General features: G+C 49.5%; 8 protein-coding genes across 9 annotated transcripts; 3 read left to right on the top strand and 5 right to left on the bottom strand.

Moving 5' to 3' along the window:
* Positions 1 to 1,281: 1,281 nt before the first annotated feature.
* On the top strand, positions 1,282 to 3,579 carry PV10_00443 (uncharacterized protein; the record flags this gene model as incomplete). The annotated part of the gene is made up of 8 exons (XM_016364525.1): positions 1,282 to 1,466; positions 1,544 to 1,788; positions 1,848 to 1,994; positions 2,050 to 2,160; positions 2,216 to 2,547; positions 2,625 to 2,727; positions 2,792 to 3,093; positions 3,153 to 3,579. The coding sequence occupies 8 exons, from the start codon at positions 1,282 to 1,284 to the stop codon at positions 3,333 to 3,335; spliced, it is 1,608 nt and encodes a 535-aa protein (XP_016228174.1). The 3' UTR covers positions 3,336 to 3,579.
* Positions 3,580 to 5,776: 2,197 nt separating this feature from the next.
* Positions 5,777 to 6,724, top strand: PV10_00442 (uncharacterized protein; the record flags this gene model as incomplete). Its single annotated transcript, XM_016364524.1, has 4 exons — positions 5,777 to 5,991; positions 6,045 to 6,092; positions 6,148 to 6,201; positions 6,252 to 6,724. Exons 1-4 carry the CDS (start codon positions 5,934 to 5,936, stop codon positions 6,722 to 6,724), a joined length of 633 nt encoding a protein of 210 aa, XP_016228173.1. The 5' UTR covers positions 5,777 to 5,933.
* Positions 6,725 to 7,217: 493 nt separating this feature from the next.
* On the bottom strand, positions 7,218 to 9,073 carry PV10_00441 (uncharacterized protein). Its single transcript, XM_016364523.1, has one exon. The coding sequence runs from the start codon at positions 9,023 to 9,025 to the stop codon at positions 7,592 to 7,594; it is 1,434 nt and encodes a 477-aa protein (XP_016228172.1). The 5' UTR covers positions 9,026 to 9,073; the 3' UTR covers positions 7,218 to 7,591.
* Positions 9,074 to 11,750: 2,677 nt separating this feature from the next.
* Positions 11,751 to 12,795, bottom strand: PV10_00440 (uncharacterized protein; the record flags this gene model as incomplete). The annotated part of the gene is made up of 3 exons (XM_016364522.1): positions 11,751 to 12,396; positions 12,451 to 12,722; positions 12,781 to 12,795. The coding sequence occupies 3 exons, from the start codon at positions 12,793 to 12,795 to the stop codon at positions 11,751 to 11,753; spliced, it is 933 nt and encodes a 310-aa protein (XP_016228171.1).
* Positions 12,796 to 12,980: 185 nt separating this feature from the next.
* Positions 12,981 to 13,403, bottom strand: PV10_00439 (uncharacterized protein; the record flags this gene model as incomplete). Its single annotated transcript, XM_016364521.1, has 1 exon — positions 12,981 to 13,403. The coding sequence occupies one exon, from the start codon at positions 13,401 to 13,403 to the stop codon at positions 12,981 to 12,983; it is 423 nt and encodes a 140-aa protein (XP_016228170.1).
* A 2,658-nt stretch (positions 13,404 to 16,061) lies between these two features.
* On the bottom strand, positions 16,062 to 17,508 carry PV10_00438 (the record flags this gene model as incomplete). 2 transcript variants are annotated; one of them, XM_016364519.1, is made up of 3 exons in its annotated part: positions 17,275 to 17,508; positions 16,980 to 17,219; positions 16,062 to 16,926 (listed from the first exon to the last, which is right to left on the bottom strand). In XM_016364519.1, exons 1-3 carry the CDS (start codon positions 17,419 to 17,421, stop codon positions 16,090 to 16,092), a joined length of 1,224 nt encoding a protein of 407 aa, XP_016228168.1. In that variant the 5' UTR covers positions 17,422 to 17,508. The 2 variants fall into 2 exon arrangements, with proteins under 2 accessions (XP_016228168.1, XP_016228169.1); XM_016364520.1 differs by lacking the exon at positions 17,275 to 17,508 and having other exon boundaries at positions 16,090 to 16,926; positions 16,980 to 17,240.
* A 206-nt stretch (positions 17,509 to 17,714) lies between these two features.
* PV10_00437 (uncharacterized protein) lies at positions 17,715 to 22,217 on the top strand. The gene is made up of 4 exons (XM_016364518.1): positions 17,715 to 18,165; positions 18,228 to 18,254; positions 18,305 to 19,266; positions 19,314 to 22,217. Exons 1-4 carry the CDS (start codon positions 17,920 to 17,922, stop codon positions 22,006 to 22,008), a joined length of 3,930 nt encoding a protein of 1,309 aa, XP_016228167.1. The 5' UTR covers positions 17,715 to 17,919; the 3' UTR covers positions 22,009 to 22,217.
* PV10_00436 (uncharacterized protein) lies at positions 22,006 to 23,979 on the bottom strand. Its single transcript, XM_016364517.1, has one exon. It carries the CDS (start codon positions 23,861 to 23,863, stop codon positions 22,337 to 22,339), a length of 1,527 nt encoding a protein of 508 aa, XP_016228166.1. The 5' UTR covers positions 23,864 to 23,979; the 3' UTR covers positions 22,006 to 22,336.
* Between the last annotated feature and the right edge of the window lie 794 nt (positions 23,980 to 24,773).

Raw genomic sequence — 24,773 nt, 5'->3', positions numbered from 1 at the left:
CACGGGTAGACTTGAGTGGTTTGATAGATATATGTACCAATGTCACGCCTAGTCACGTGCATGACACAAGAGTAGTCTCAATCAATGGTTTTCATAGGCATCTCTTCCAAGCCTCCAACATCCAGAGTGGTCCCCAACATCTCGTGAACATTTACTGTGGTGGTCTGATAGAAGCGTGGTGAACATCATACAGTACAATTCCAGACTTTTGGTGGTGTCTTATGCTGACAGCTATCACCTTGAACACCGCAACCGTCGTCATACTATCCATTCTCCCTCTCTACAGTAAAAGTGGGACTTGGAGAGATTCTGCTGCCTTAGTGCGATCAACGAGAACCCTCTAATAAAGCACCTGAAAGATATCCATCTTACCCCTATTTGGTTAGGCGATAAAGAGCTGTGTTGATGACTTATCGCTTCTAAACCCTGTCATTTCCACTTTTTACTCATTCACGCACACTGACTGTCCTCTCCATCCTCCATCTCTACGGTTAGGAGAAACGGAACGTACAGATACGCCTCAAAATGTTAATCAAGCTTCTGACTCAATATTGTCTGGGTCTGGTTGTCTGGATAAAAGAGGGGAGACAAGCAATCAAAGCTCGGCAATTCCGCTATTAGGCCAGGTTATGTACAGGTGGTCCACTCGCCTTTTCTGGCTAAATGTGAGTCCTCATGAGGCAGATCCTCGGCCGGTGCATGGGAAACTAGAGAACTTTGGTTGCACACCGCCAAGGGTGGTGGGCCGTTTTGAGTCGGATACTGCAGGTCAGCAGGTGCTTCCAGGACTAATGAGAAGCTCTGTGGAATTATCCAAGCGATACTTATTAGCCGGGCACGCCGGGGTATGCGAAGATGGGGCAGATCTTCGCTCTCGAAGCATGTCCTGCACCACACGGTGCTCCTTGAAAATGAGCCGTGCAGGATGCGGGACGGCTCTCGCTCTGTCTCCGCACTCAAAGGAATACTACTCACTCCACACTTGTAGGTGTATACTCGTATGCATTACCCCGGAGCCTCTTGACCTAATGGAGTGGAGAAGAGCTCCAGGTCTAGCCTTGCCTTTTCCCGGGGTGTATCGGCAGAACTTCGCGGCGTCAAAAACGAAACGGTTGGACGGCCGACTATATCATTTGCTGTTTTTCACGACTGTCGTTTCGTCTTTATATGCTCCTCCCCCAGACCAGAGAGACGACTCTCCCTGCCTTGTCATTGCTCTTTCGCGGATTCTGCGTAACACTGACCTTTCTTGCTACATAGCTCTGCGTGGCCATCGCTAATATGGTTCTCTCAACTCTCAAGTCAGCAAAGGTGGTCGCCCATGCTGAGGAAACCCGGCAACAGGCCCTTGCGGAGACACCGGAATTCGAGAAGGTTTCTTGGACCAAGGACCCGAATATTCGCAAGCTCTACATTAACTGCGCCTTGGGTCTTCTGATCGGTTCTGCAACCACCGGTTATGATGGGTAAGTTGATACCGGAGCAAAGATACTATTGGCATTGTCTGGAAGTTCTAACTTTGCCTGACTTTGCTCTACTCCAGATCACTCCTCAACCTCTTGCAGCAGTACGACTACTGGGAGAGTTACTTCGATGACATTGGAACGGACCCCGACAAGTCTAATCTCCTCGGCCTCTTGACCAATATGTTTACCATCGGCTCCATCCTCTCCATGTTCACAGTGCCGACAATCACTGATCGATGGGGTCGCAAGCCCTGCATCATCCTCGGCTGCCTCTTCATGATCGTCGGTGGTGCCATCAACACTGCCGCACAAAACTACGGAAGTGAGTTGTCCACAATGGCGTCAGCACAAACTTTCCATGCAGAAGCTAACTACCTCCAGTGTTCTGCGCTGGTCGTTTCATTCTCGGCTTCGGCAACTCGCTCAGCCAGCTGACCTCGCCAATGTTGTTGACCGAGGTTGTTCACCCTCAGCATCGTGCTCCCTTTACCACCATATATAACTGCTTGTGGAACTTGGGAAGCTTCTGTACGTCCAACCACTTTGCTCTTGCTTTATGGTATAGCCAGCTAACCGCAACTAGTCTGCAATGCCATCGGTTTTGGCCTCTCATATGTGAAGAGCGACTGGTCGTGGCGAACCTTGACTCTCTTTCAAATTGTGCCAGCCGTCATACAGCTTATCTTCGTTTGGAGTAAGTCTGACACAATTGATACCGAACCGGTACAGAAGCTGACTACTTGTCTCAGGAGTTCCTGAATCACCCAGATGGATGATCTCTAAGGACCGCCACGAAGAAGCCCTCGAGACCTTGGCTAAGTGGCATGCCAATGGTAACGACCAAAACCTTACAGTACAATTCGAGTTTCGCGAAATTAGCGAAACACTTCGGCTTGAGAAGCAGGCTAAAGAAACAAGCAGTTACATGGACTTTTTCAGGACCAAGGGCAACCGCTGGAGGCTTGCTATCATCATTTCTATCGGTATCATCTCACAGTACAGTGGTAACGCTGTCATTTCCAACTACGCAAATTTGATCTACAACTCGGCTGGAATCACATCACAGACCCAGAAGCTTGGTGTAAGTACCATATGGCTCTTTTCACCTCTACTCCTGTCCACTAAAATCTACTGACCGGTACTGACTAATATACTTAGCTCACCCTTGGGAACACTACATTGAGCTTGATTGTGTCCATCGGCGCTGCGCTTACTGTTGATAAGTTTGGACGACGCCCGCTCTTCTTGACTTCTGTTGTTGGTATGTATTAGCCGAATACTCCAGCCAACGCGTTGTGAGACGACTGACTTGTATTGCTCCTTAGGTATGGTTATTTCCTTCACCATTTGGACTGCCCTGGCCGGCCGATATGAATCTTCCGGTGGGCAGCAGGGCTTCGGTATCGGCCAGATTGTCTTTGTCTGGATCTTTGGCATCTTCTACTCCATTGGTTTCTCGGGTCTTCTTGTCGCCTATACCCTCGAAGTCCTGCCTTTCCAACTGCGCGCCAAGGGTGTGATGATCATGAACATTACGGTTCAAGCCATTCTCGCCCTCTCGGCTCAGACAAACCCTCTCGCGATTCACAATTTGCCTCATGCTTGGAACTTCTGGCTCCTCTACACAGTAAGACTTGATCAATGCAAGTTTTTGATAGTGCGAATACTGATTGATTGTGTCTCTAGCTTTGGGACTTCGCCGAAGCTATTTGGGTGTATTTCGTATTCCCAGAAACCAAGGGCTTCACCCTCGAAGAAGTCGCCAAGATTTTCGACGGCGAGGAGGCTGTGGCTCATATCAGCATGGAACAGACTGCGAAGGAGATCGAGATTCACCACAACGAAAACACCGACGAGAAGAACGTATGAGCTTATCATGGTCCCAAGTGACAGTGATCTCCTGGATGCAGCAAGCAGGCATCCCGTACTGCCATGGGTCGTTGTCGCGAAATGACTTCATCGTACTACGCAAGGTGGAAAACAAAGCCAGCGAGAGGGGCAACGACTAATCTGTGCACGCTCCTCTCCTTAATTGGTGTATGCCACATAATTTGTTCTGTGCACAGCGCTGTGGTTGTCCATTTTTCTATAGCTATTCTATGCACTACTGTTCGTTCGAATAACTGGCAGTATGCCAAATGAATGAATTGATTGCTCTGACCTCCTGCCTATGCAGAGAGTTCTCTTTTCTATATATCTTTGTATGAAGAACCACCTAAACTCCATGAAAAGGAGTTTTGCATCAACTCAAATTACTACACTACAAGCCTGATGCAACGTTTGAGTTGCAATCCAAATTCACAAAACAAGCCTCCAAGATGACTTGAAATTAATTGTTTCATCCATTAGACTACATGTTCAGTGGCCGGGTATTCACATGTACTAGTAATTCCCTCTACCAATCTGCAAACGAGTAGCTGGAAAGATGAACTCGCCTCCCGCGATCACCCCTTGTCTCCCCAGATCTGCATCCGCCCACGAATAGGCTTCGCGATCCTTGCTGTTGATACTCCACTAGCACGGGGCTCATAGGCGCGGGGTCCTTGACGATGAGTCAAAGCTGTGACCAACTCACGGCTCTCATGTCCATTGATTACTTTCATCTCCTTACTTTCGTGAATTCAACGGACTCTATTCAAATTATAATCCCCTACTTTGAAAGAATACCTGAAAACCAGCTGTTCAGCAATGGAGCAAAATTCGAGTCGTGCGTATCGTCGGCGGAAGCGCAAGGCAGCGTGTGAATGCTACAATTCTCGTTATATACGATGCAAGGGAGCGGCAAACCATCTGGACCCTCCAGATTTCATTACCTCCTAATGCATGACGCAACTATACAACTATCTCTAGGGACCAGAAACAGTCCCCCTTCAGAAAATGATCCGTTTAAGTCTTCGAAAACGACGCGTGCCTTTAACTGCACTACCTCGACCATAGCGCCTTGGGACCTAGAGGGACCGTCGCTCTAGATTTCCTTACTATATATACTATAGCGAGAGCTTTATCCGACCTTCGTATAATCGACGCGAACCGCGTCTTATCTCCTATCTCCTCTTATATGTTCTAGCAGCTCTACAAAATCTAGTGTGTATTGTAGCTCGCCAGTCTCTTAGCCGTACTATGGTCGACTTCAGGTAGATAACTCGATCGTTTTCTTCCTGGATCAATATCGATCAGGACACGATGCTATGAATATCAGCGTTTAGCCACGACTGGCGCATCGTCAAATTATCTTAGCAACTTCAACTTTCTCTAACGCTTGGTGCAAGTGGGGCTGAGGCGCTAACATACTCCGTATAGTACGGAGTACGGAGTACTATATTAGGTCCAAGCTTTGCTTCGTTTCATTTTTGTTGCACTTAGTACTACAGACAACAGATATGATTTGAAAACCAGAGCTTGAGCACCAGATTATTATTCTGTGTCTGTATCTCAGTCAGGACTAATTCCTCCATGTCTAGTCTGCATGCTGTCCCGTTGTGGTTAGATTGGCAGCGGCCATTTCCAGCCTCCCACATTTGCTGGCATGTATATGCATGAGGATCTGACCCAGTAGGATGAGCTGCCACCTCGAACTGTTTCTGTTTGCTATGAGTTCTACCCTTGATGAATAAGAGTGATCTTCTTTTTCTGTTTGTCAGATTCCGTTGTGGCATCACAGCAGTGTCGCAATCTCCGTTCAACCACTGGCCCGGAGTCTGTCCTCGCTGAAGCGGAACGGGTAGTGGCAGCGTTGAGACGCCAACTCGGCAGTGGGAAGTTATATCCCGAGTCAACTCAGCAAGCAACCGTTGTTACAAAACAAAGGAGATTGGTAGAAAGAGGCGGGAACTCACACGACTGACCGCGTTACCAAGTCATTCTCGTGACGGATGATTTGAGGCCACGCAATAGCGTCTGCATCTGCACCTGCACCTGCACCTGCTTCGGCAGCCTCAGCCGCTCTTTCCCCATCGTCAGCCAGGGCAACGAGCGGGAAGGAAGGCAGGAAGCAACAAGGCAAGGAAGGAACGGACGCAGGAGAAGATACGAGAAATCCAGAGATCAAGAAAATTAAGATCCCTGGAAATCATCATCAGGTGAATTCACCTCGTCACTCATTCATTCACTCATCCACACATTGGGCTTGGCTTGGCCTTGTTCTGATCTGATCTGATCTCTGCCTCTGCTCTGATCTGCTTGAAAGGTCTGGCAGAAATCAATTCCAGATCTTAACGCACACCAACTGCCCGATTGTGTTTTCCATCAATCACGCATCTTTGTCCACCACACTACAAATATCTTCTCTCAAATTTATTCCCTTCTTCCGCCACATTCTCACTCTTACACCTCATCACCTCTTGAGTTCAGATCATTCTATCCAGTCTGTGTTGCGCATTCTCGGACCACAGTCTTTTCGATCTTGGATACCATACAATCCCTTACTCACCGCATTCTATCAAAACCCTGATCAAGTCCATCTTCAAGATGAAGTTCAACGCCTTGTTCGGCCTCATTGCCACTGTCTTCTTTTCGGCATCCCTAGGTTTGTCACGCCATCTACCCTCACACCATGACCATCACTGACTCTAGCCATAGTCTTCAGTCTCGGCACTCCTGCTGACAAGGTGGTTGCTGCTCTCATGGGTGAGGCTTCTGTCCAAACAGCTGTTCCCATCATCATCATACTGACTCATGATAGCTCGCGATGTTGACGCGGACGCCATTGTCGAGATCATCAACCTCCTACCACGAGGTAAGGCCATTATTCCTTGCCAAAGTTCAATCTTGCTGATAATCTCTCAGATGAGCCCGTCACTGTCACCGTCACAGCTGATTGTGCTGCCACTACCTACCCTTTCGTCCCAACCTCGTCCGTCGGCACTGAGGTTTCTTCCTCGACTACCATCGAATCCTCCCTTTCCACCTCTGTGACAGTGGAGACTGGCACTGTTCCTGGCACCGCTCCAGGCACGATCCCGGCTACTACTCCTGCTACAAGCTCCGCCGAGCCTCCTCCAACCGGTGCATCCAGTACTGTCCCAGCTACCGCTCCTCCAGCGACCGATTCTGTTCCAGCTACTGCGACTGTCCCCTCTACCTCGACCTCAGAGACCTTCACTACCACCACCGAGACAATTTCCAGCACATCTGTACACACCACTTCGACTCCTCCCGCAGCGACCACTCCTCCTGCGCCTCCAGCTGAGGGTGTTGCAGCCTCTTTCAACGCACACCCTGCTTTGGTGGGCTTGGTGGCTTTGTTGGCACTGGCATGAGACAGTCTTCTGCAGCTATGTCCTGTTGCCACATACATTAACATGCCGCACAAGAGCATGCAATATGACGTGACAACCCAGAGCCAACTATCTCGCCTCTGGCAAGGAGTCACAGACTGAAATTCCTCAGCTCACCTCTTCCATTAATTCTAAACAGGTCAGCCTCACTACGATGCACCAGATTTGCAACATGTGCTCCCTTGAATCTCCAATTGATCATTGCTCCTGCATGATCCTCGCCTCATGGGGCAGAGGCATTACCAGGGGCATCTGAATATTGAACATACTTGGATGGCATGGCTAAGGATCATGATGGACAGGATGGAATGAGCTACGTTAATTGCTGAAGGGGCAGCCAACGCTGCGGAGGGTCTGTCACCCTAATACTCTCAACTCCTGGTGACATGACCAACCGTGAATGTGCTCATAGACAGGAAATGAAAATTGTTGAATTATACAATAATGATGATCTCCAATCGTATCGATTCAACGTGTAGAATATCCACAGTGTTTGAGACGAAGACTTGACTCGACCGGCCCAAATACAGCAAAACAGAACCCTGGCCATTGGACTGCGCATGATAAGAAACATATTAGAGATGGCCACCATGAAAGAGGCTTTGGTGCTAATTTCTCTTTTTTGAGGAACCCTGAGATGTGACTCTATATGATACAGGAGATTGGGGAGCGCTTCGATCGATATCTGCGTCAACGATTAAACTCCATATGTATGACAAGTCGCTCAGTGAAATGCAGTTCTTTGAATTCTCAATCCTTGACGAGATAGATTCATGACCAAGCTTGATCAGATCGTGCATGCAATCAACGAATCATATCCAAGCCAATTTGCCCGCCTTCCTATCACTTTCACTCTTTCTCCTCAAGAACGCGGACATCATTATGTTGGCCTCTGTGGCTGATGGCGTCAGAGGAAGAAGAAAACGCGTTCCCGTCCCAAACCTCGGCCCAGAACCCCTCTCTCCACAACCGTAGGACTTCAAACCCCACTTCAACGGCAATGAGGACGATGATCGTCCATTCAAGAAACAAACCATGTTTCTCACTGAGACGTTCGCGGAGCACAGAGGCGATTTCGGCTGCGTAGGTCATTTTCTCATTCAAGACTTTGATTCGGATTCCCACGTCGAGCGCACGCCCGACTTGGTCGTAGTAGTTTTCGAGGTTCAATTCGTGTCGTGAGTCCCAGAATAGGTCGGGAAGTGAGTCGGTGAGTTCAGAGTAGAGATTGAGTTGGGCGCGTAGCAAGAGTAGCTGGCCAGTCTTACGGAGGATGAATCGACGTGATAATTGGAATGGGAGTCGCGAACCGCTGGACAAGAGGGTGGGGATCGAGGCTGTTGATTGTAGATATGTCGATAGATTGGTCTCGAGAACTGCTAGCTTGGTACTGCGTGCGAAGCCGGATGAAAAGGCGATTTTGGTCAGGACTGTATCTGTTGTTTGATATTGAGATTCCACGTCGGATGTGTGCCCGGTGGGTTCATGCGTTGGTTTGGTGCCGAGAACGATAGTCTCTCCACGAATCATACTATGCTCGCGGGATGAATCTTCGATGTAGTCTAGGTCTTCGGTCTCCACTGGCTCTGGATGCGGTGAGACGGCCGCAGGGAGGAGCGTGCGGGTCGCAAAATATGATGTGAATCCTTCTGGCAGCGCCCATGTTACTAGTGTGCCGGAGGGGAAGATGAATATGTCGCCGACATCGCTAGCAGAGAGATCGCGGGCCGAAGGGTTGGAGGATCGGTAAATTGATGAGATGGGCACCTGGACGTGAAGGACTTGTTGCGACAGACCAGTTCCCAATGGATCAGGTTCGAATCCTTTACTGCGAAGAATCTCGACTGCTTTGACCATGTCGAATTGTTCGGCCACCGCATATGCCGTCACGAGTTTCGGGGCCCCAGAATCCTCATCATGTCGGCTGGGTGAGGCATCAAGCATCCCAGCTTTTGATCGTTGTGCTTCCAGACCAACTCGCCGCAGAGACGCCTTGGTCCCCGCTGACCGTGCGGTTTTGCGCTTTGCTAACGACGCAGAATTGGCGGGCTCGCTAGACGGTCCCTTGTCGCCATCAGAGGACCCCTGCTGGCGTGCGTTTGCGTTTGATAGGACACTGTTGGAGGAGAAGAATTCGCGGCGTCGTGGTCGTTGGAAGATTGGGGAGGCATGGAGTGGACGCAGAGTTGGAGGACGGAGGACATCAGTCGCAGCTCGTCGACATGATGTATATGCCGTGCGGCTGGCTACATTCATCGTTGGGCGTAGCAATGTCGGTGGCATCGCATGCCTAGGAGGCTAAGAGCATCTGGGCTGCAAAGCTGCTTGTTGATGCGCAAGAAATTCCATCTCTTTTTCTCCAATTCTGAATCTGACGTTTGGAGTTGGAGCTGCAGGGCAGGTGCGGATTTCGATCCGGAGCCGGATAATTCTCGCCCGGCAAGGCTGAAGCGTCCGTCCAAATTTCTCCGGTTGGCGAGGCTGCGAGTCAAGGAGTAAGTAAGAAGGAAACAGCAATATCACGGTCCATCAATTACACCCAAGATCCTTCTAGACATGCACAGGTTGATTAAGTATCATTATAATTGACTCTGGATGACTTTTAGATGCTCTTCTTTGAAGACGCAAACGGTACTTGCTCCCCAGAGAGGCACATCTCAGTTGCTACTGTTCATGACCCGAGTACATCAGCCACGAGAAGCTTGAAGTCCTCAACCGCCTTTTCTAGATCTCCAAGTCTCACAAACTCGTCGACTCCGTGTGCAACTTCAATGGTCCCTGGTCCGTAGAGGTAGACCTTGATGTCATCCCCGTAGTCCAGGCCAAGAATATCGGTTGCGTAATTCAGGATAATCGGCTCGAACCCTTCGACATCACTGACCAAGTCAACGGGTCCAGCAGACCATGTAAAGTTGAATTGGACTGGGATTTCTCCCTCATAGAACTCCGCGATCCTGGCCTCGATCGCCGCTTCAAACTCTTCTGGAGTTCCACCAGCAACACGGATCGATGCCCGGGCCATGGCATATCCTGGCACAACATTAGGAGCTGTGCCGGCCTCGAGGACGCCGATGTTGGTGGTGCTGTTGCCAAATTTCTCGCTGCCAGGCAATCCTCCCTCTTCAGACGTCAGTGAGTCCAGTCCATCGACAGCGAGGAGCGCGGGCAAAATCTTCGTGATGGCACTATCCCCATTCCAAGGATACGCACTGTGCGCTGTCGTTCCGTTGGCCGTGATCAATAAGCCAGCCACTCCCTTGTGCCCAGCACCTAATTTACCTTCCGTTGGTTCGCCAAAGATGAAACCCTGAATCGTGTCGGACATATTGGCATACAGGCTTGAGTTGGAAAATGCCATCATTCCTGCTCCTGAATTCTCCTCGCCCACCACAAAGAGAAGAGCAACCTCACCAGCAGAAACATCGCCTGATTCTAGCAACTCAATGGCCGCAATCGTCTGCGCGGCGACGTTGCACTTGGCATCCACAGAGCCACGGCCTTGAAGCATTATATCGTCCCTCGAGTCCGAAGTGTTGGAATAGATAGCTGAGTAGGGAATGTGTGGCGCTACAACATCTAAATGCGTTGTCAAGATGACCCGAGGAGTAACCGAAGGATCTTGTGTAGCATAGAGATTCCAACGTTCCACCGAGCTATTCCCCGGCACAGGGACCTCGATAAGATCGACGGTAAAGTCGTGGTCCTCGAGATATTCGGCTAGCCACTCACCGACATCGCCCTCATCGTCCGAGATAGATTCAATCTCGACAAGGTCGCGGTGAAGGGTCAACAGAGGAGATTCAGCGATGATGCTTTCGATTTCCGAGTCTTGTCGAGCAATAGGCTGGTGGAACGTCCGTCTTGGAATAGCCGATGCTGTCGCACCCCAGATCGTAAGAGACAGGGACAGAGCCCAACCAGCACAATTTGAACCAAGGAAATGCATGATGAACGGTTGGCCAGATTCTTAATTGAGAGAAAGAGCAAGCTCAACAAGGGTGCTATGGTTCATAATATATGGTTCTTCCGCGCCATGACTCGGACGACCCAACAGCAGAAACCTGTTCGTAAGTAATTTGGTATCCCAAAGCAATTGGACTATCGGTCAATTCCGCATACTGCAATAGTGGTATGGTTGCATCAGGAGCGACAACACAATTTCTAATCATGGCTAGAAGTGCTGCTGGCGGCATGACGAAGTGTGGAGTGAAAGGTATCAAGAGTACCAAGAGATATGGCACCAGCCATCAAGGCCTATGAGTACTGGTTGCGCCATCTGGGGTTACAATGGTCTGCTCGCAAAATGGGTATACTCTGGACGATCTTTTAATCAATTATGGGCCGATGACATGACCAATGGACTTGGCACAGGGACCATCTTGGCTTCCAATTCTTAGATACGAAAGGTTCCTAGATATCTCATGCATTGACATAAATGTCTACGAAAACACGGAAATCAGCGCTGCATTACTGATTCTACGAAGGTGCCCGGGTATAGCAATATAATGCTTTGGCAGATGTTGATAGGCGATACGGAGATACGCTGTGCATATCTGATACTTAGTGCAATTGGCCAGATGCTCGATTAAACCCCAACTTCAACAGCACCCCTAATATGTCGATTACCTATATGCGGTGAGGGCTAGACATACAGTCTGAGCGATCTTCTCAGACGTGAACATAGTGCCTGGGTACTTGGATATGCCACGCTTGCCCAGATAGGTAATGTAATCGACAAAGGCAGGTACGACCTGAGAGGGTTCATCAAGTGGATGCGGAAGTAGCGACCACAGAAATCGGCCGGGAAGTCGCACGAGTGGTCAGAGACAATGGGAATATAGTGCTATTCCTCTATGCAATAGATGACCATATTCTCAGGTAATATCTCGAAGATCTAGGAGTCATTACCACATGCTATAGCTTTGCCCTGACCATGTTCAACGCTGTATCGTCGTCCGACCTAACATCGAACATCACACTTCCACCCTGTGTAAACCCATCTCCTGTTTCAGTACGTGTATCGATAATTTGGATGCTTATCGGCCAGCGCATTTTGTTGATCGTTGGAAAGAGTCAGCAGATGGTCTCTCTTACCCGTGGCTTTCTGCTTGTTCTCCCACCAAACATATACAAACAAAATGGTTGCAGTAATCTGGGCCAAAACAGTCGCCCCTAAAGCAACACCAAATCCAATTCGATAGACCGGCGCCTGTCGAGTCAGGAATATATTGGACCCCAGGATGCTGCCACAATTTCCAAAACCGAGCATAATCCCAATTGAAATCCCTCGCCTTTTGGCGCCAACAATGTTGTTGTTCATCCAAGTCATGGAGATGGTGGTCGCCGCAAAAACTCCACACGTCAAGAGATACAAAGCAAAATATCTCACCCCCACTTGGATTTGGTCATGTGGTATCAATAACAAGATGTATCCGATGACCACGAGAAAAAGAGGTCCCACTGCGAAGCCGTATCGGTGACGAGTATGATCAGATAGGAAACCGATCGAGACTGTCGTCACGAGACCGGCCATGCTTATCGGAATCAACATATACTGTGCCTTTAATGCTGTCCAGCCAAGATCGACTAGAATACTCGGGAAGAAGTAGGCCGAGGCACTGCTTGTCACAGCACATCCAAAGTATATCAGGGCACTGCGCCAGGAGAAGTCAGTCAAGATCAATGGATAAATAAGAAAAGCCGCCAACCTGCAATATAGCTTGATATCCTTAACACAATCCCAAATAACTGCCCAGGATGTTTTTTCCTCCACGTACTCTTTCTGATCCCTCGACAATTTGTTGAGGAGAACCCTTCTTTCTTCGTCGTTGAGGTGTTTAGCCTTGTCTGGCCAATTTGGCATCAAGACTATGACCCCAAGAGCAATAACCACCGTGAAGATTCCCTCGATGATGAAGATCCACCGCCATGCAAGGTATCCGCCTATCCCATCCATGTGTCCAATGCCAAAGGCAATCAACTTGTAGGTATTAGCTCACCACCGCCCTTCAATGGAAAGATATAGGGTGCACACTCACTCCTCCAAATGCCATGGAAAGAAGGCGGAAGAATAGTAAATGGTCAACCGCGAATGAAGCTCATAGCGAGTATAGTACATTGCAAGAAGGTAGATAGCGCCTGGGAAAAAGCCAGCCTCAAAGACACCTAGGAGAAATCGACAGACAACAAGGCCTGCGAAGCTCCTTGTCAAGCCTTGCCCGATAGTCACAAGTCCTGTTCATGTAAGCATGTCTCCATTTCCAAGATCAGGGGTCCAGATATCCATACCCCAGGAAAATATAAGAAAGGTGAAATAGTATGGAGGCTGGACCTTTTTCATGATGATGTTTGCAGGAACGTCCAACAGTAGATACGGGATGAAGAAGATGAACAGGGCAATGTTGTAGTCACTTCCAGTCATGTTAAGGTCTGCATCGAGGCCAAACACTCGAGCCGAGCCGATATTCGTGCGATCAAGGAATGCAACCAGCATCAAAGTGCAGAGCACTGGTAGAAGGATGCGATCTGTCTTTCGGGTGACTGCTCTTTCAGCGGCATGGTCAATCTCATCGCTGACCTCCTTCATGACCTCAATGAAATCATTCCCTTCCGAAGCTTTGACCTCGTCCGTTGCGGTGAGGGGTGCAATGGGTGTAGCCATCTTTTCTGAACCGATGATCGATGGTAGGTTCTCACAATAATGGAGAAGCCGAAACTTTGGGATACTGGCTAGATCTTTAGAGAACTACCTACCTAGCTTCCTATATAGGAGTCAAACCGGTTCAGACGCGGTTCGAGGCCCGGTTTCGACTCGGTAGAACCGGTTCCAAACCGGGTTGAAAGCTCATATGTAGGGTCCCGTATAAAAGGTTTCTTGATGTCTTGTTCGGACTATTTTCTCGGACTATCTCTCTAGATCTACCTCGGGCCTCGCACTTCGACACTCTCTTTTGGCGTCTCCCTCGGCCCTCTTGTAATGAGCTCAAGATCGTATCTAAGGAACACGACAACAGTACACTATTAACTCTAGTGAGCGTGGAAGAGCCAAATGGGGAAGAAAGATGAGCCTCGCCCCTTTGGCAAGTCATCAATTCACCAAAGAAACAAGAGCCACTGCTGAGAGACTTTAATGTGAAGGCGCATGTAGGGCATCAGATAGATAACTGAGCTCCACGATCTACATCTCCTTGGTTGTGTATCCTACGCATCGATTCTGGAGTATCTGGAATCCCCAGAGTCCAGGATGGGGTTAATGTGGGAACCGTTACCCCGGTCCTTGGAAGACCCGCAATAACTCCATGAATTCGGACCGACCTCTCGGTCTTATCAAAGCCCATTGTTGCAGTTTACACCAGTGTGATACACCAAATACCATGTCTTGTCATATGAGTAGTCAGTCCCTGCAGCTGAGATAATACTCACAGTATCAACATATAGCAAAGGGAAGCCATCCTAAACTCCTATTCTCTATGGAAGTTCTGCGTTATCTCCCCTTGCCTCATCTTGACCTCCTTCAGCAGATCAACCATCAACACGGGATGCTCCTTCTGGAGTTCATTTAAGATCAGCCACAGAAACGATTCTTGACGGATTTAGATCGCCTGTTTGGCAGCATTCATAACCGGCTGTACAGCCGCCCTGTTTGGCTATGTAAGTGGTGACATTGTGGGACCAAAAGCGCTTTTGCTGCCAAGCAGGTCCTTAGATGGTCCGAATTAAGAGGGCTTCGATCCTCGGGGTGCAACATGGTCTGAACGTGCAACGTAGAGATAGATTTTATGATTGTTTAAGATGCTAGCTGGTTGTCTAGTTGGTAAGCTCGCCACGCTGACCATGCAAGATTGAAGCCAATTTACCAAGTATTGTACGCTCGAGTCCAGGTTAAGCCATCTTCTCCAAAAAAGCGCTTGATCTGGGGGGGAGGGAATCCAACAGCAGCTCTTTGTTTTTCTCCATGTATTCCTCAAACGTTGTCATTTTAATGCCATACTTCTTCTCTAGAGCCGCAACATCGACCTTTCGAGGAAAACGGTTCGCGAGACCCTCAAAGCCCTGGAAAAACTCGGTGTTCTTCGAGGCTTCCTTCTCTTCTGGAGTACGGCGGTGGAGTTTGATCTGAATACCACTCACACGACTGATAATCTCAGCAATGTCGCGGGCAGTCAAGTTTTCCGAGCCCAGGCCGATTTCATGTCCACTGAATTCGGATGGTTTGAGCAATGCCGCAGCAGCGAACTTGCCCACGTCGCCCGCATCGAGATACGGTAAAGTTTTGTCGTCCTCGATGGATGTGACCAAAGTGGCAGATTTGACGAGCTCGTAGTAAGCGTGGGGGCTTACGGCGGCAGGCAACACATAGTCATGGTGCAGGACAGGTGGACGTAGGATGGTGTAATTTGCAATTCCACTCTCACGAACAGCGTCCTCTACTCCAGCTTTGGCGGCGTAGTATTGTGCTATCCAAGGGTGTATTTCGACAAGAGCGTCAGCGTGTGCAATCAACTCATCGACCTGCACGGTGGATGACAGGACGATGCTAGTGAGGTTTGGACCGGCGCCGGCCTTGGATGCTTTGATGATGTCTGCCGCATGTTTCTTGGCCGTTGCAGGGTCAAATGTAGATACGTTGAGGAAAAGCCCGACACAACCCTTTGCGGCGGCTTTGAAGACCTCTTCAGGCTCCTCGTGAGTACCCTGAAACAGTACCACGCCTCGGCTGGCTAGCGCCTTCGCCTTTGGTGTCGAGAGATCTCGAACTGTTGCGTGAACTTTTGCTCCCGCTGCAAGCAGTTCATTGACAACTGCACCGCCTTGCTGGCCGGTTGCACCTGTGACAAGGAAAGTCGACATGGTTGTGGATTTAGTTGGTCAAGGTGACGCTGATGTTGGTGGTATCGTTGACTTGGGATTGAGTCTGATCCACGGTGGTGAGACTACCTTATATAGATCGGCTCTTACACATACATCACCTTCTCCTGTAGCATTAGTAATTTTGAGACATTCTTGGAATATCAAACATCTCTTGCGCCTTAAAGCCGCGGAGGCCAATGCTTTGTCCTCGATTCAAGCGTTCGTGGCATGTTAAGTGGCGAATAGAAAGAGATTAGACCCACATACTGCCCCGCAATTTTCTCGTTTTCCTGTTTGGGAACAATAGATCTAGTATTTTCGGACGACATATCCTCGGCTGAACGTAGCGAATCTTCACATACCCGAGCGCATGGTGTCGTCGGAGAGAATATTTCATAATAACACAATAGCCTCCGTGGATTATGAAGCAAAGGTGGTGAAACAAGAGCACAAACCATCTACTCTCGGCCGGTATAACTTGATATTCTCCACTTGTGCTATGCATCGCATCTGATCCTTAGAACCACATCTCTACCAGCTGAGGAAGTCCCACTGTAGGGATAGCCACAAGCATTTGCTGGAAAGTCCATAAACTTCCACAAGAGTTCGTCCCCAAACGTGTCAATGTGCTCACAAACTGCCCAGCATTCATTCTTGGCCCGCACGCGTGACCACCAACAATTGTTTGAACATAGCAAGGCCAACCAGTATGATAAAAGCATGAGAGCTTTAGGATCTAACGTATCGAGAAGTTGAAGGAAATGTTGAGACACACCTTCCATGAATTGCATGTACAGGACGACTGCCAGTTCGTTGTCAGGATTAAGGGCCAAGAGGTGCCGGAGTCTGAGAAGAGCACTCAGATAAGGGTGATCATTGCTACTAGAATCTTCTCTGATGTCGAACAAGGTTGCAAGGTCTGCTGGTATGGAATCTGTCGCGGGCTTTTTGTCGTCCAACATAAGGATGGCGTCCGCGACGTCTTCAAACATGCCGAGCGACGACTTCCGAATGCTGGCTTTAGCTTGAAACAGGTGCACCAGCGATTCGAGGCCAATTTGATTTCTGAGCCAGAAGAAAGGAACCTCGCGCTGCCTCAAAGGCACACCGAAGTCTTCTGTGGTATCTGCAAAGGACAGGTAACCGAGGAAAAGAGTCGATATGACAACGGCATCAACGTTGTCTACCTGTGGCATGTCTAGGGAGCGTCTTAGTCGTGCGCATGCGTGCATTGAATGGAAATTCTCGCTCAGACACTTTTGCATGGGTGACTTTCTGTGATAGCGATAGTGGCATGCAGAGACTGCAAGCATGGAATGCATAGCGTATGGTTCCTAATAGAGAGTCAGTGGCAATAGATGTCATCTATGCTTTAGAACAACATTACATTCATAGCGTTGTCAATAACTCGGGCCAAGGCTGACGACCGACACGACATCGGGGTCATGGTATCGCCAACAACGTTGACGAAATAGCGAAATAAGGTTGAATCCATCTGTGAGCACCATCCTGTCTGGACTTTGTTCTGGGGATTTTGGGCGATTCGAGGCGAAAGAACATCATTGTGATAGACACATGTGATGCCCCGCTTGACACAGTTGCGGCATGAAGGCGTTTGCTCATCACACTGGTCAAAGGTCAACAAGCACGGCCTATGGTCCACAGTCTCAAGGACGACTTGCCTTCACTCGCCGCTTTTTACATATGACGCATCCATTTAGTGACTTTGAATGCGACTTTCGAGTCTTGTAGCTTTGTGTCCGACCGGATGAGTCCGTGCCCTTCGAAAACGAAAGGACATGAAATAGTTTTGGATCTTTCTGAAGCATAACAATTGTGGAATCGACCTAGTCAAGATTGCGAGAAATCAGGAATCCGAGAGTAGACGAAGGCAAACGAAGAAAGTGAGCCATGAGAAACGGAAAGAGCTTTCATCCGCTCGGTAGGCAGAAGTGAAGTCCCTCTCGTGAGGCGGAATAGAGTGGATATATCTCGTTTTCCTTTTTGGGATTCGGCCGAATGCCGGACATTGGGTTCACGGCACGTGCCTTTAGAGCGGCGCCAACACATTTCCTGAAAAGGCTCCGTATGTCTTGGCGCTCGTCACTGAGAACCTCCGAGGGACGAGGGATGAACACACGACCAGACAACGAGATAGACAAGCAGCTCAATCCTTGCCGATAGAAGCGCAGACAAGACGATTGAACGAGGAAATACCCTTGCGACGATACTGCCGATCTCCAATCCTATAATGCGTCCCTCTTTATGCCCTTGACACCACCTCAAAAAGTGCCCAAATGACGCGACACTGACCTCTTCCATTCCGCATGGCTGCTGGAGATGGCTCTAAGGAGCCAGGAGCCAGGGACAGCTCTCCATCCTACGACGACCCAGACCCCAAACCTGTCCATGATCCCTCAGACGAAGAGGAAGAGGACGATACATCAGATGGCGGGTCCGACGAGGAAGAGGAGGAGCCTCGACTGAAGTACGCAAACTTGACGCGCAACGTGAGCCCGCTTTATCGCAATGGCGACGCCGCCAGCGCTTTTGTTGTATCTGGCGACAAAATGGCAAGTTGCTACACTCGCATTCGTCTCTCTCGCTGGACTTTTAGCTAACCTACCTAATCTAGATCGTTGGTACTCAAATGGGAAACATCGTAAGTGACCGAATGTCCCATCTGCTCCCGCTCTTAACTCACCATTTTAGCACGTATTCGCCCTTCCCACCTTCTCTTCTCTAAGAGTATACCATGCGCATACCACGATCGTATCTGCCATCTCCACTTCCTCCTTCGCAACCTCATCTGCTGGCTTTCGCGCCGAAGTTCCATCCTCAAAGCTGGCCACCGATGCCCAATCCAACAGAGACAGCTCTCCCTCAAGTTCTCCAGCTCCGAAGCCAAAAGGAAAAGCCCAACAACAATTTGTTCCCAATACTCCCTCAAACCAGATCTACATTGCCACTTCATCCATAGATGGAAATGTTTGCATTTCTTCTCTAATCGATCCAAAGGATGTGCAGCTTCGAAACTTCGGTCGTCCTGTACAGACTGTCGCCCTGTCTCCAGAATACAAGTCGGACAGGAGTTATCTCTCAGGTGGCCAAGCTGGCTCATTAATACTCACTGTTGGTGGTCAGACTGGGAAGAGTGCCAACGCCACTACAACAGGAGCCGCTGCAGCAGCGTCTGGCTGGCTAGGATCTATCGGACTCGGTGCGAACACTGGAACTGACAGGGTCTTGCACAGCGGCGAGGGAATTATCAGCACCATCAAGTGGTCTTTGTCGGGCAAGTATGTTGTCTGGGTCAATGAGTCCGGGATCAAGATTATGAGGTCCAACCTCAAACTTGAATCTGGAGAATCGAATCTGGAATGGAAACGCGTTAGCCATGTCGACCGCCCATCTCGGCCTGGCTGGGAGGAAATGGCTGGTGTATGGAAGGCTCGCGTGGATTGGATAGATCGTGATGGCCTCGAAGCCGATGACGATGCTCCCATAAGCTCCATCGTCCTCGCCACAACAAATGGAGCTTCCTCCAAGCTCGACAAGAATAAACCAGAAGAAGTCCTAGTCGGTTGGGGCGATTCTGCCTGGATCATCAAAGTTCTCCCAGGGTCACCAGGGAATAGAGATCACCCCGTTGGCCATGCAGAAGTTGCAACGATGTAGGTACTCCCTCACACAATGTGGTACTTGACTAACAACACTTTAGTATACGATTTGATGACTGTACAGTATCTGGAATTTCGCTATATACCCCCACTTTGCTTTTAGTACTTGCATACATGGAGAAAAAAGCCAACACCTCATCGAGTCAAACGTCTGATGGTCCGAGAAAGGGCCGTCGAAATCGTCAGAATGCATTGGAGCCGGAGCTACGCTTAATAGACATCAATACCAAGGAGGAAATCGACACCGACACTCTCACAATCAGCAGATTTGAGTCTCTAACTGCTTCAGATTATCACATGGCTATTCTACCCCCTCTAAGGATACCCGCATCTCTCGCACAAAAGGGCTACCTCGACGCAATTGGTTCCGGTATTGGCAATGTCAGCTCGAGTCTCTATACCGGTGTGGAAGCGGTAGGTCAAGGAGTTTGGGATGCTACCATGTTCGGACCCCGAATGCTGGGTGCAAATCGCATCTTTAGCGGAGCCGAAAGTGTAAGAAGCGGTTTCAGTGGACCAGATCGCACCCCAAGTACTCGAGATCGCAACTATCTCACCGGTTGGGTCCCAGGATTCGGTTCAACCGACACAACCAAAAAGGAGGATGCGAATAATCTCGCGACCGCTCAAAGCATGAAAATCTTCATCCAAAGCCCATTCGATTGCATTGTTGCAATTAGGCGAAATCTGAATGACCGTATGCAATGGCTGGTTAGCATGAAAAAATACCAGGAAGCTTGGGAGTTGGTAGACGAGCATCCAGAAGCTGCCGGTACAGCTTCAGAAGACTCGGTATCTTCGACGCCACCCTCCCAATCGATTGCAAGCTCTGCCACGAAAACTGGCCCATCTGCTCCAATAAGCCCAAGCCAAGCTCGTCAACAAGCAACTTTGGCCGAATTCTTCGCTGATGCCGCATCTATCACAAGCTCTGCACAAGTCAGATCAAAGTCCAAGTTCTCAGCCGCCGAAAAGGAGAAAAGAAGGATCGGAGAACTATGGTTGAAGCAGCTAGTTGATGCCAAGAATTGGAGCGAGGCTGCTGAGGTTGCAGAGCGGGTTCTGAATACCAGTAGCCGGTGGGAGTATTGGATCTGGATTTTCATCAAGGCTCAAAGGTTTGACGAGATATCATCTCGGGTGCCCACCCTTGAACTAACACCGCCCCTGCCATCCTCTGTCTTTGAGATGATCCTCGGTCATTATGTGGAGTCAGACAGGAGACGTTTCAAAGAACTTCTCGACCAGTGGCCCTCGGATCTCTTCGAGATTAGTACGATCACTGCTGCCATCGAGGACCAATATCGACAAGGGACGGTGACGAAAGGGTCGCAAGATTGGACAATGCTACAAGAAGGTCTTGCTAAGCTGTTCCTGGCTGATGGCCATTATAACGAGGCTTTGAAATGCTATATTGCACTTCAAGATGCAGACACGGCCATGACTCTCGTCCGGGACCATCACCTGGTTGATGCAGTTGCCGACGACATTCCTGGATTTGTTCAAATCAGAGTTCCCGCCAAACAACTCAAGTCGCTCTCTACTGAAGAATTGAGCGCCCTAGCAGCCGACCCAATAAGTGTCCTAGCGGATGAAGCGACGCATGGTGTGGTTGAACCGGACGAAGTCTTCGCTCAGCTAGATACTCCTAGCCTGCGACCCTTTTTATATTTCTATCTGCGTGCGCTGTGGAAGGGTGAAGGTGAAACTCATGAGCCTAGGGGTCCAAGAGTTGGCCATTCTGCTGTTGCTTCTGCACTAGCTGCAGACACAGGCAAGCAGCTCGTGGAACAATTTGCTGACACTGCTGTCGAGCTCTTTGCGGAGTATGACCGACCATTGTTACTGGAGTTTCTCCAGACTTCGACTGCGTATACATATGACACTGCCGTCAAGATCTGTGAGAAGAGACGGTACATCGAAGAACTTGTCTACCTGCTTAGCAAGACAGGACAGATGAAGAAGGCGTTGTTTCTCATCATTGACGAGCTCAAGGATGTATCGAGCGCAATTGCCTTTGCCAAGGAACAAGACGACAAGAGCCTTTGGGACGACTTTCTCGAGTACAGCATGTCGAGACCTCGTTTCATTTCTGGTCTTCTGGCCGAAGTTGGCACGGCAATCGACCCCATCACGCTGGTGAAGAAGATACCATCAGGCCTAGAAGTGGAAGGGCTCAAAGATGGGCTGAAGAAAATGATTCGTGAATACGACTTGCAGGACAGTATCAGCTCCGGCGTGGCAAGGGTACTCAGCAGCGAAGTCGCAGTTGGAATGGACACATTAAGACGAGGAAGAAGAAAGGGTATCAAGTTTGAAGTTGATTCACATAAGATCCCCAAACCTGTCACGGACAAGACAGAGGACCAAACGGCGCAGGACGAGAAAGTCGAGCCATTGGAGTCAAAGGTCCCACCAGGCCACTGTGCATCATGCCATCGGGCCTTTGATCAGAACGAAACTGAAACACTAGTCGGCTTCGCTTGTGGACATGTCTACCACGTCTCCCACCTCCTCCACGGCCCTGACGCCCAAGGCGATGAATCTACTTTACCGCGAGATAGGCAGGCGGAGCGACAGGCAGAGGAGACGGAAGGAAACGACTCGAGGTTTCTACGCTCAGTAGGACCGAAAGTTACCAGTGCACGGCTGTTGAAAGACAAGATCCAGGCAGTGGGCGGGTGTAAGATATGCAAGGAACGAAGGCAAAAGGACGAAAGCGTGGGTGGAGGGTGATGATGTTTTTGGAAACGACTTTAAATAACTCCTTTGATTTTTCAGGCATAGCTTCGCATGGTAATAGCACTGCCGAAGTTTTCTAGAATTACAGGTTTACCAAGAACCAAAGAGAAAGACTTCTATATCAGTCTCCCGTTGATGGAGTTGAATCGTTCCCAGAACCAATTAAGCACCCATGGATACCAAGCTGAGGGCGGAGGTTGAATAGGTATCTAGATAGATAGCCAGGCCGAATCTATGATGGACAATGATGATAATGATAGTACCCCCGTACCAATCGTACCAATTACTACCAACCAGGCGTCCAACCAGTTCGACGTGGCTCCTAACCCTGGGAATTTGCCTTTCTTTCAGCCATGAAAGTACGTACTGCGTCGATGCGATTGACGAAGAAGATACGTTTCTTGTCATTTTTCCAAACAAGCACGCCAACCTCGTCGGCATACCGACAGGGCGCATCGTAATCGGCATGGTTAGGGAAATCCTTGAGCAAAAAACCGAGTGTTGTGGTCATTCGATCGCGTTCTAGTTGCCATAGATGGATTTGATCGAGGATAGTGGCGGGTAGGATGGATAGCGAGGAGCCAGCGCGGGATGAGTCGCGGGCTTGTTGGGCTGCATGTTCGGCCTGTGCGTGTCGTCGCATTTGTGGGTGCGCGTGCGCTGTCAGGTATGAGATTATTTGCTCGGCGGTGATGCCGGCCCTGACTGCTCGTTGGACGGAGCTCTTGCTCATCTTGCCGGTTACCAGGTTAGGGTGTCGCGACCGGAGGTTGACGAAGAGGGAAAGGAGTGCGATCTGCAATGGTGATGATGTGTATGCGTAGACTCGGTAGTTGGTCTCGACGATGATGAAGCCTCGGCCGCCGGAGCCGGATCCAGAGGATGATGTTGATGTGTTGGTGGTGGAAAGTGAGGATCCAATGGCGCTGTTGGTCGCGCTGAGCGCTGCAGCCGAATCGGAGGTCAAGGTTGCGGCTAGTCGAGTCGGGTAGAAGTAGTCAACGGGGTTGCCGTCGTCCAGAGTTGGTTGGTAGACTATACCCAGAGACGCCAGGTCTGTCAGACATCGTAACTGCGTCTCGTCTAAACCTGATGTAGTGTATGCCAGGCCGAGTTCGAGTGAGGAAATCAAGAAGAAAAATGACAATACGTCGACCTTGTCCATGTCGAAAACCTCGGCGTTGTCAACGTAGAGGAACAATAATGCCCAGATCTGAGTGTTGATGTCCTGCAGGACAAATGCAAAGCCTTCCTTTGTGATTTTGGCCGATGTTCCCGTCCTCGCTGTGCCAGAGAGTTCGATGAGATGCCCCACTCTAAGGAGCTCGATCACTCCAGGTGATGGATCAACTGCGACTTGGTCTGAATCCATGGCGTTGGACGATGACCCCACCATGTAACCCAAAATACCTTCCCATCTCTGGCGCGAGTATTCATCGAGTTCGGCAATGGACACTTTTTGGTTCTGGGCAACGGTGGCCAGTTGGCCGAAAGATGTCTTGTCTCCAGCTCCAGTCAGCGCACGACGCAGCGATTTGGCAAATGCCTCGGTAAGAGTGTATGCCTTGGCAGTTCCGACGGTGGTGTCTTTGAAGATGTGGTAACGACGTAGCAGATCAACTGCGTATTCTCGTTCTCCGCGGCTGGAATCCTGCACAAACATCTCGAGTTGTTTTGCGGTCATGGGCCCAGGCATGTAAAGTAAGGTCATGACGAAAGACTTGGCCAAGCTTGACAGCCGTTTCCGGAAGATTGCCAGGGCCGACGACGGACTCCTGTACAGGCGATAGAACTGAACGCCTGGAAGGGTTTCCAGGTACTCCCAGGAATGAAGCGTTGTGTCTGACATTGTGGCGGATTCTCGAATCGAACTATATTGATCGAGGTAGTAACATCGCGAGGCAAGGCGACGGTCGCCTCACTCCTGTATCCTCTTAGCGGATCAACCTGAAGCAGATTTAGAATGAGGCAGAAGTGATGATGGAGAAATAAAGTCAAGAATGAAGACGCTGAAGCCTTAAGTGAGAGATATAGCGCTAGTATGATTATGGTTAGCGTCTTGGCAGAATTGATCTATCACGACATGAGAGAAATACATCATGGAAACCCGATATCAGGTGCTGTAAATGGTATATTCCTTGAGAAATATTGATTGAGAAATGTGTTTCTGCCCAGCTATGAACTTGGTGATCCTGACATGGCAAAGACTAACGCGAAACCCCAACACGAATGCAGCGCCATGGGTCTGACTAACTAGAAACAAAGGCGGCACACTCCAACCGGGCTGTGCAGCAACATTCTTCCCATTTATCTGCAATTCTTCTGGTGTTCGACCATGCACGTTGCCTTCAGGTTTAGGCAAACATGGAAGGAATCTTGGGAGGAGCGCAAGTGCCGCCAAAGCCAAGGTTCCAGGTGGCAGAGTTAAATTCACTGTAGATGGTCTGGATTTGATAGCCATCGGGACCCACAGTGTTGGGGTTGGAGCCAATTTGCTTGGTATATAGGATATTGATACCTTTGGCAATAGTGTCTTTGAAGTTTGCCTGCCAGCGGAAAGTGATGATGCCATCACAGGTGACGGAATCCATGAAGAGGAGCTTGACGTCGACAGGTGGTTGGGCTCCCTGTCCAGCAATGAATGCGTCCTTGCTAGGGAAGGTGACGCTATCAAGGGGAGCTCCAGTGAAGAAGTTGATTGAGGAGGACGTATCAGAGAAATGAGCGTCGGCGAGAAGGTTCTTTGCATTCTCTGGAGT

Source organism: Exophiala mesophila (genome assembly GCF_000836275.1).
Source record: "Exophiala mesophila strain CBS 40295 unplaced genomic scaffold supercont1.1, whole genome shotgun sequence".
In the NCBI taxonomy this organism is placed as follows: Eukaryota; Fungi; Ascomycota; class Eurotiomycetes; order Chaetothyriales; family Herpotrichiellaceae; genus Exophiala; species Exophiala mesophila.
This window is presented reverse-complemented; position numbering and strand designations above follow the sequence as displayed.

Coding starts and splice junctions, on each gene's coding strand:
- PV10_00441 (XM_016364523.1), bottom strand. CDS start 9,025: ATGCCACCGACATTGCTACGCCCAACGATGAATGTAGCCAGCCGCACG.
- PV10_00437 (XM_016364518.1), top strand. CDS start 17,920: ATGGCTGCTGGAGATGGCTCTAAGGAGCCAGGAGCCAGGGACAGCTCT. Junction 18,166..18,227: donor TTGTATCTGGCGACAAAATG/GCAAGTTGCTAC, acceptor TACCTAATCTAG/ATCGTTGGTACTCAAATGGG. Junction 18,255..18,304: donor GTACTCAAATGGGAAACATC/GTAAGTGACCGA, acceptor TCACCATTTTAG/CACGTATTCGCCCTTCCCAC.
- PV10_00436 (XM_016364517.1), bottom strand. CDS start 23,863: ATGTCAGACACAACGCTTCATTCCTGGGAGTACCTGGAAACCCTTCCA.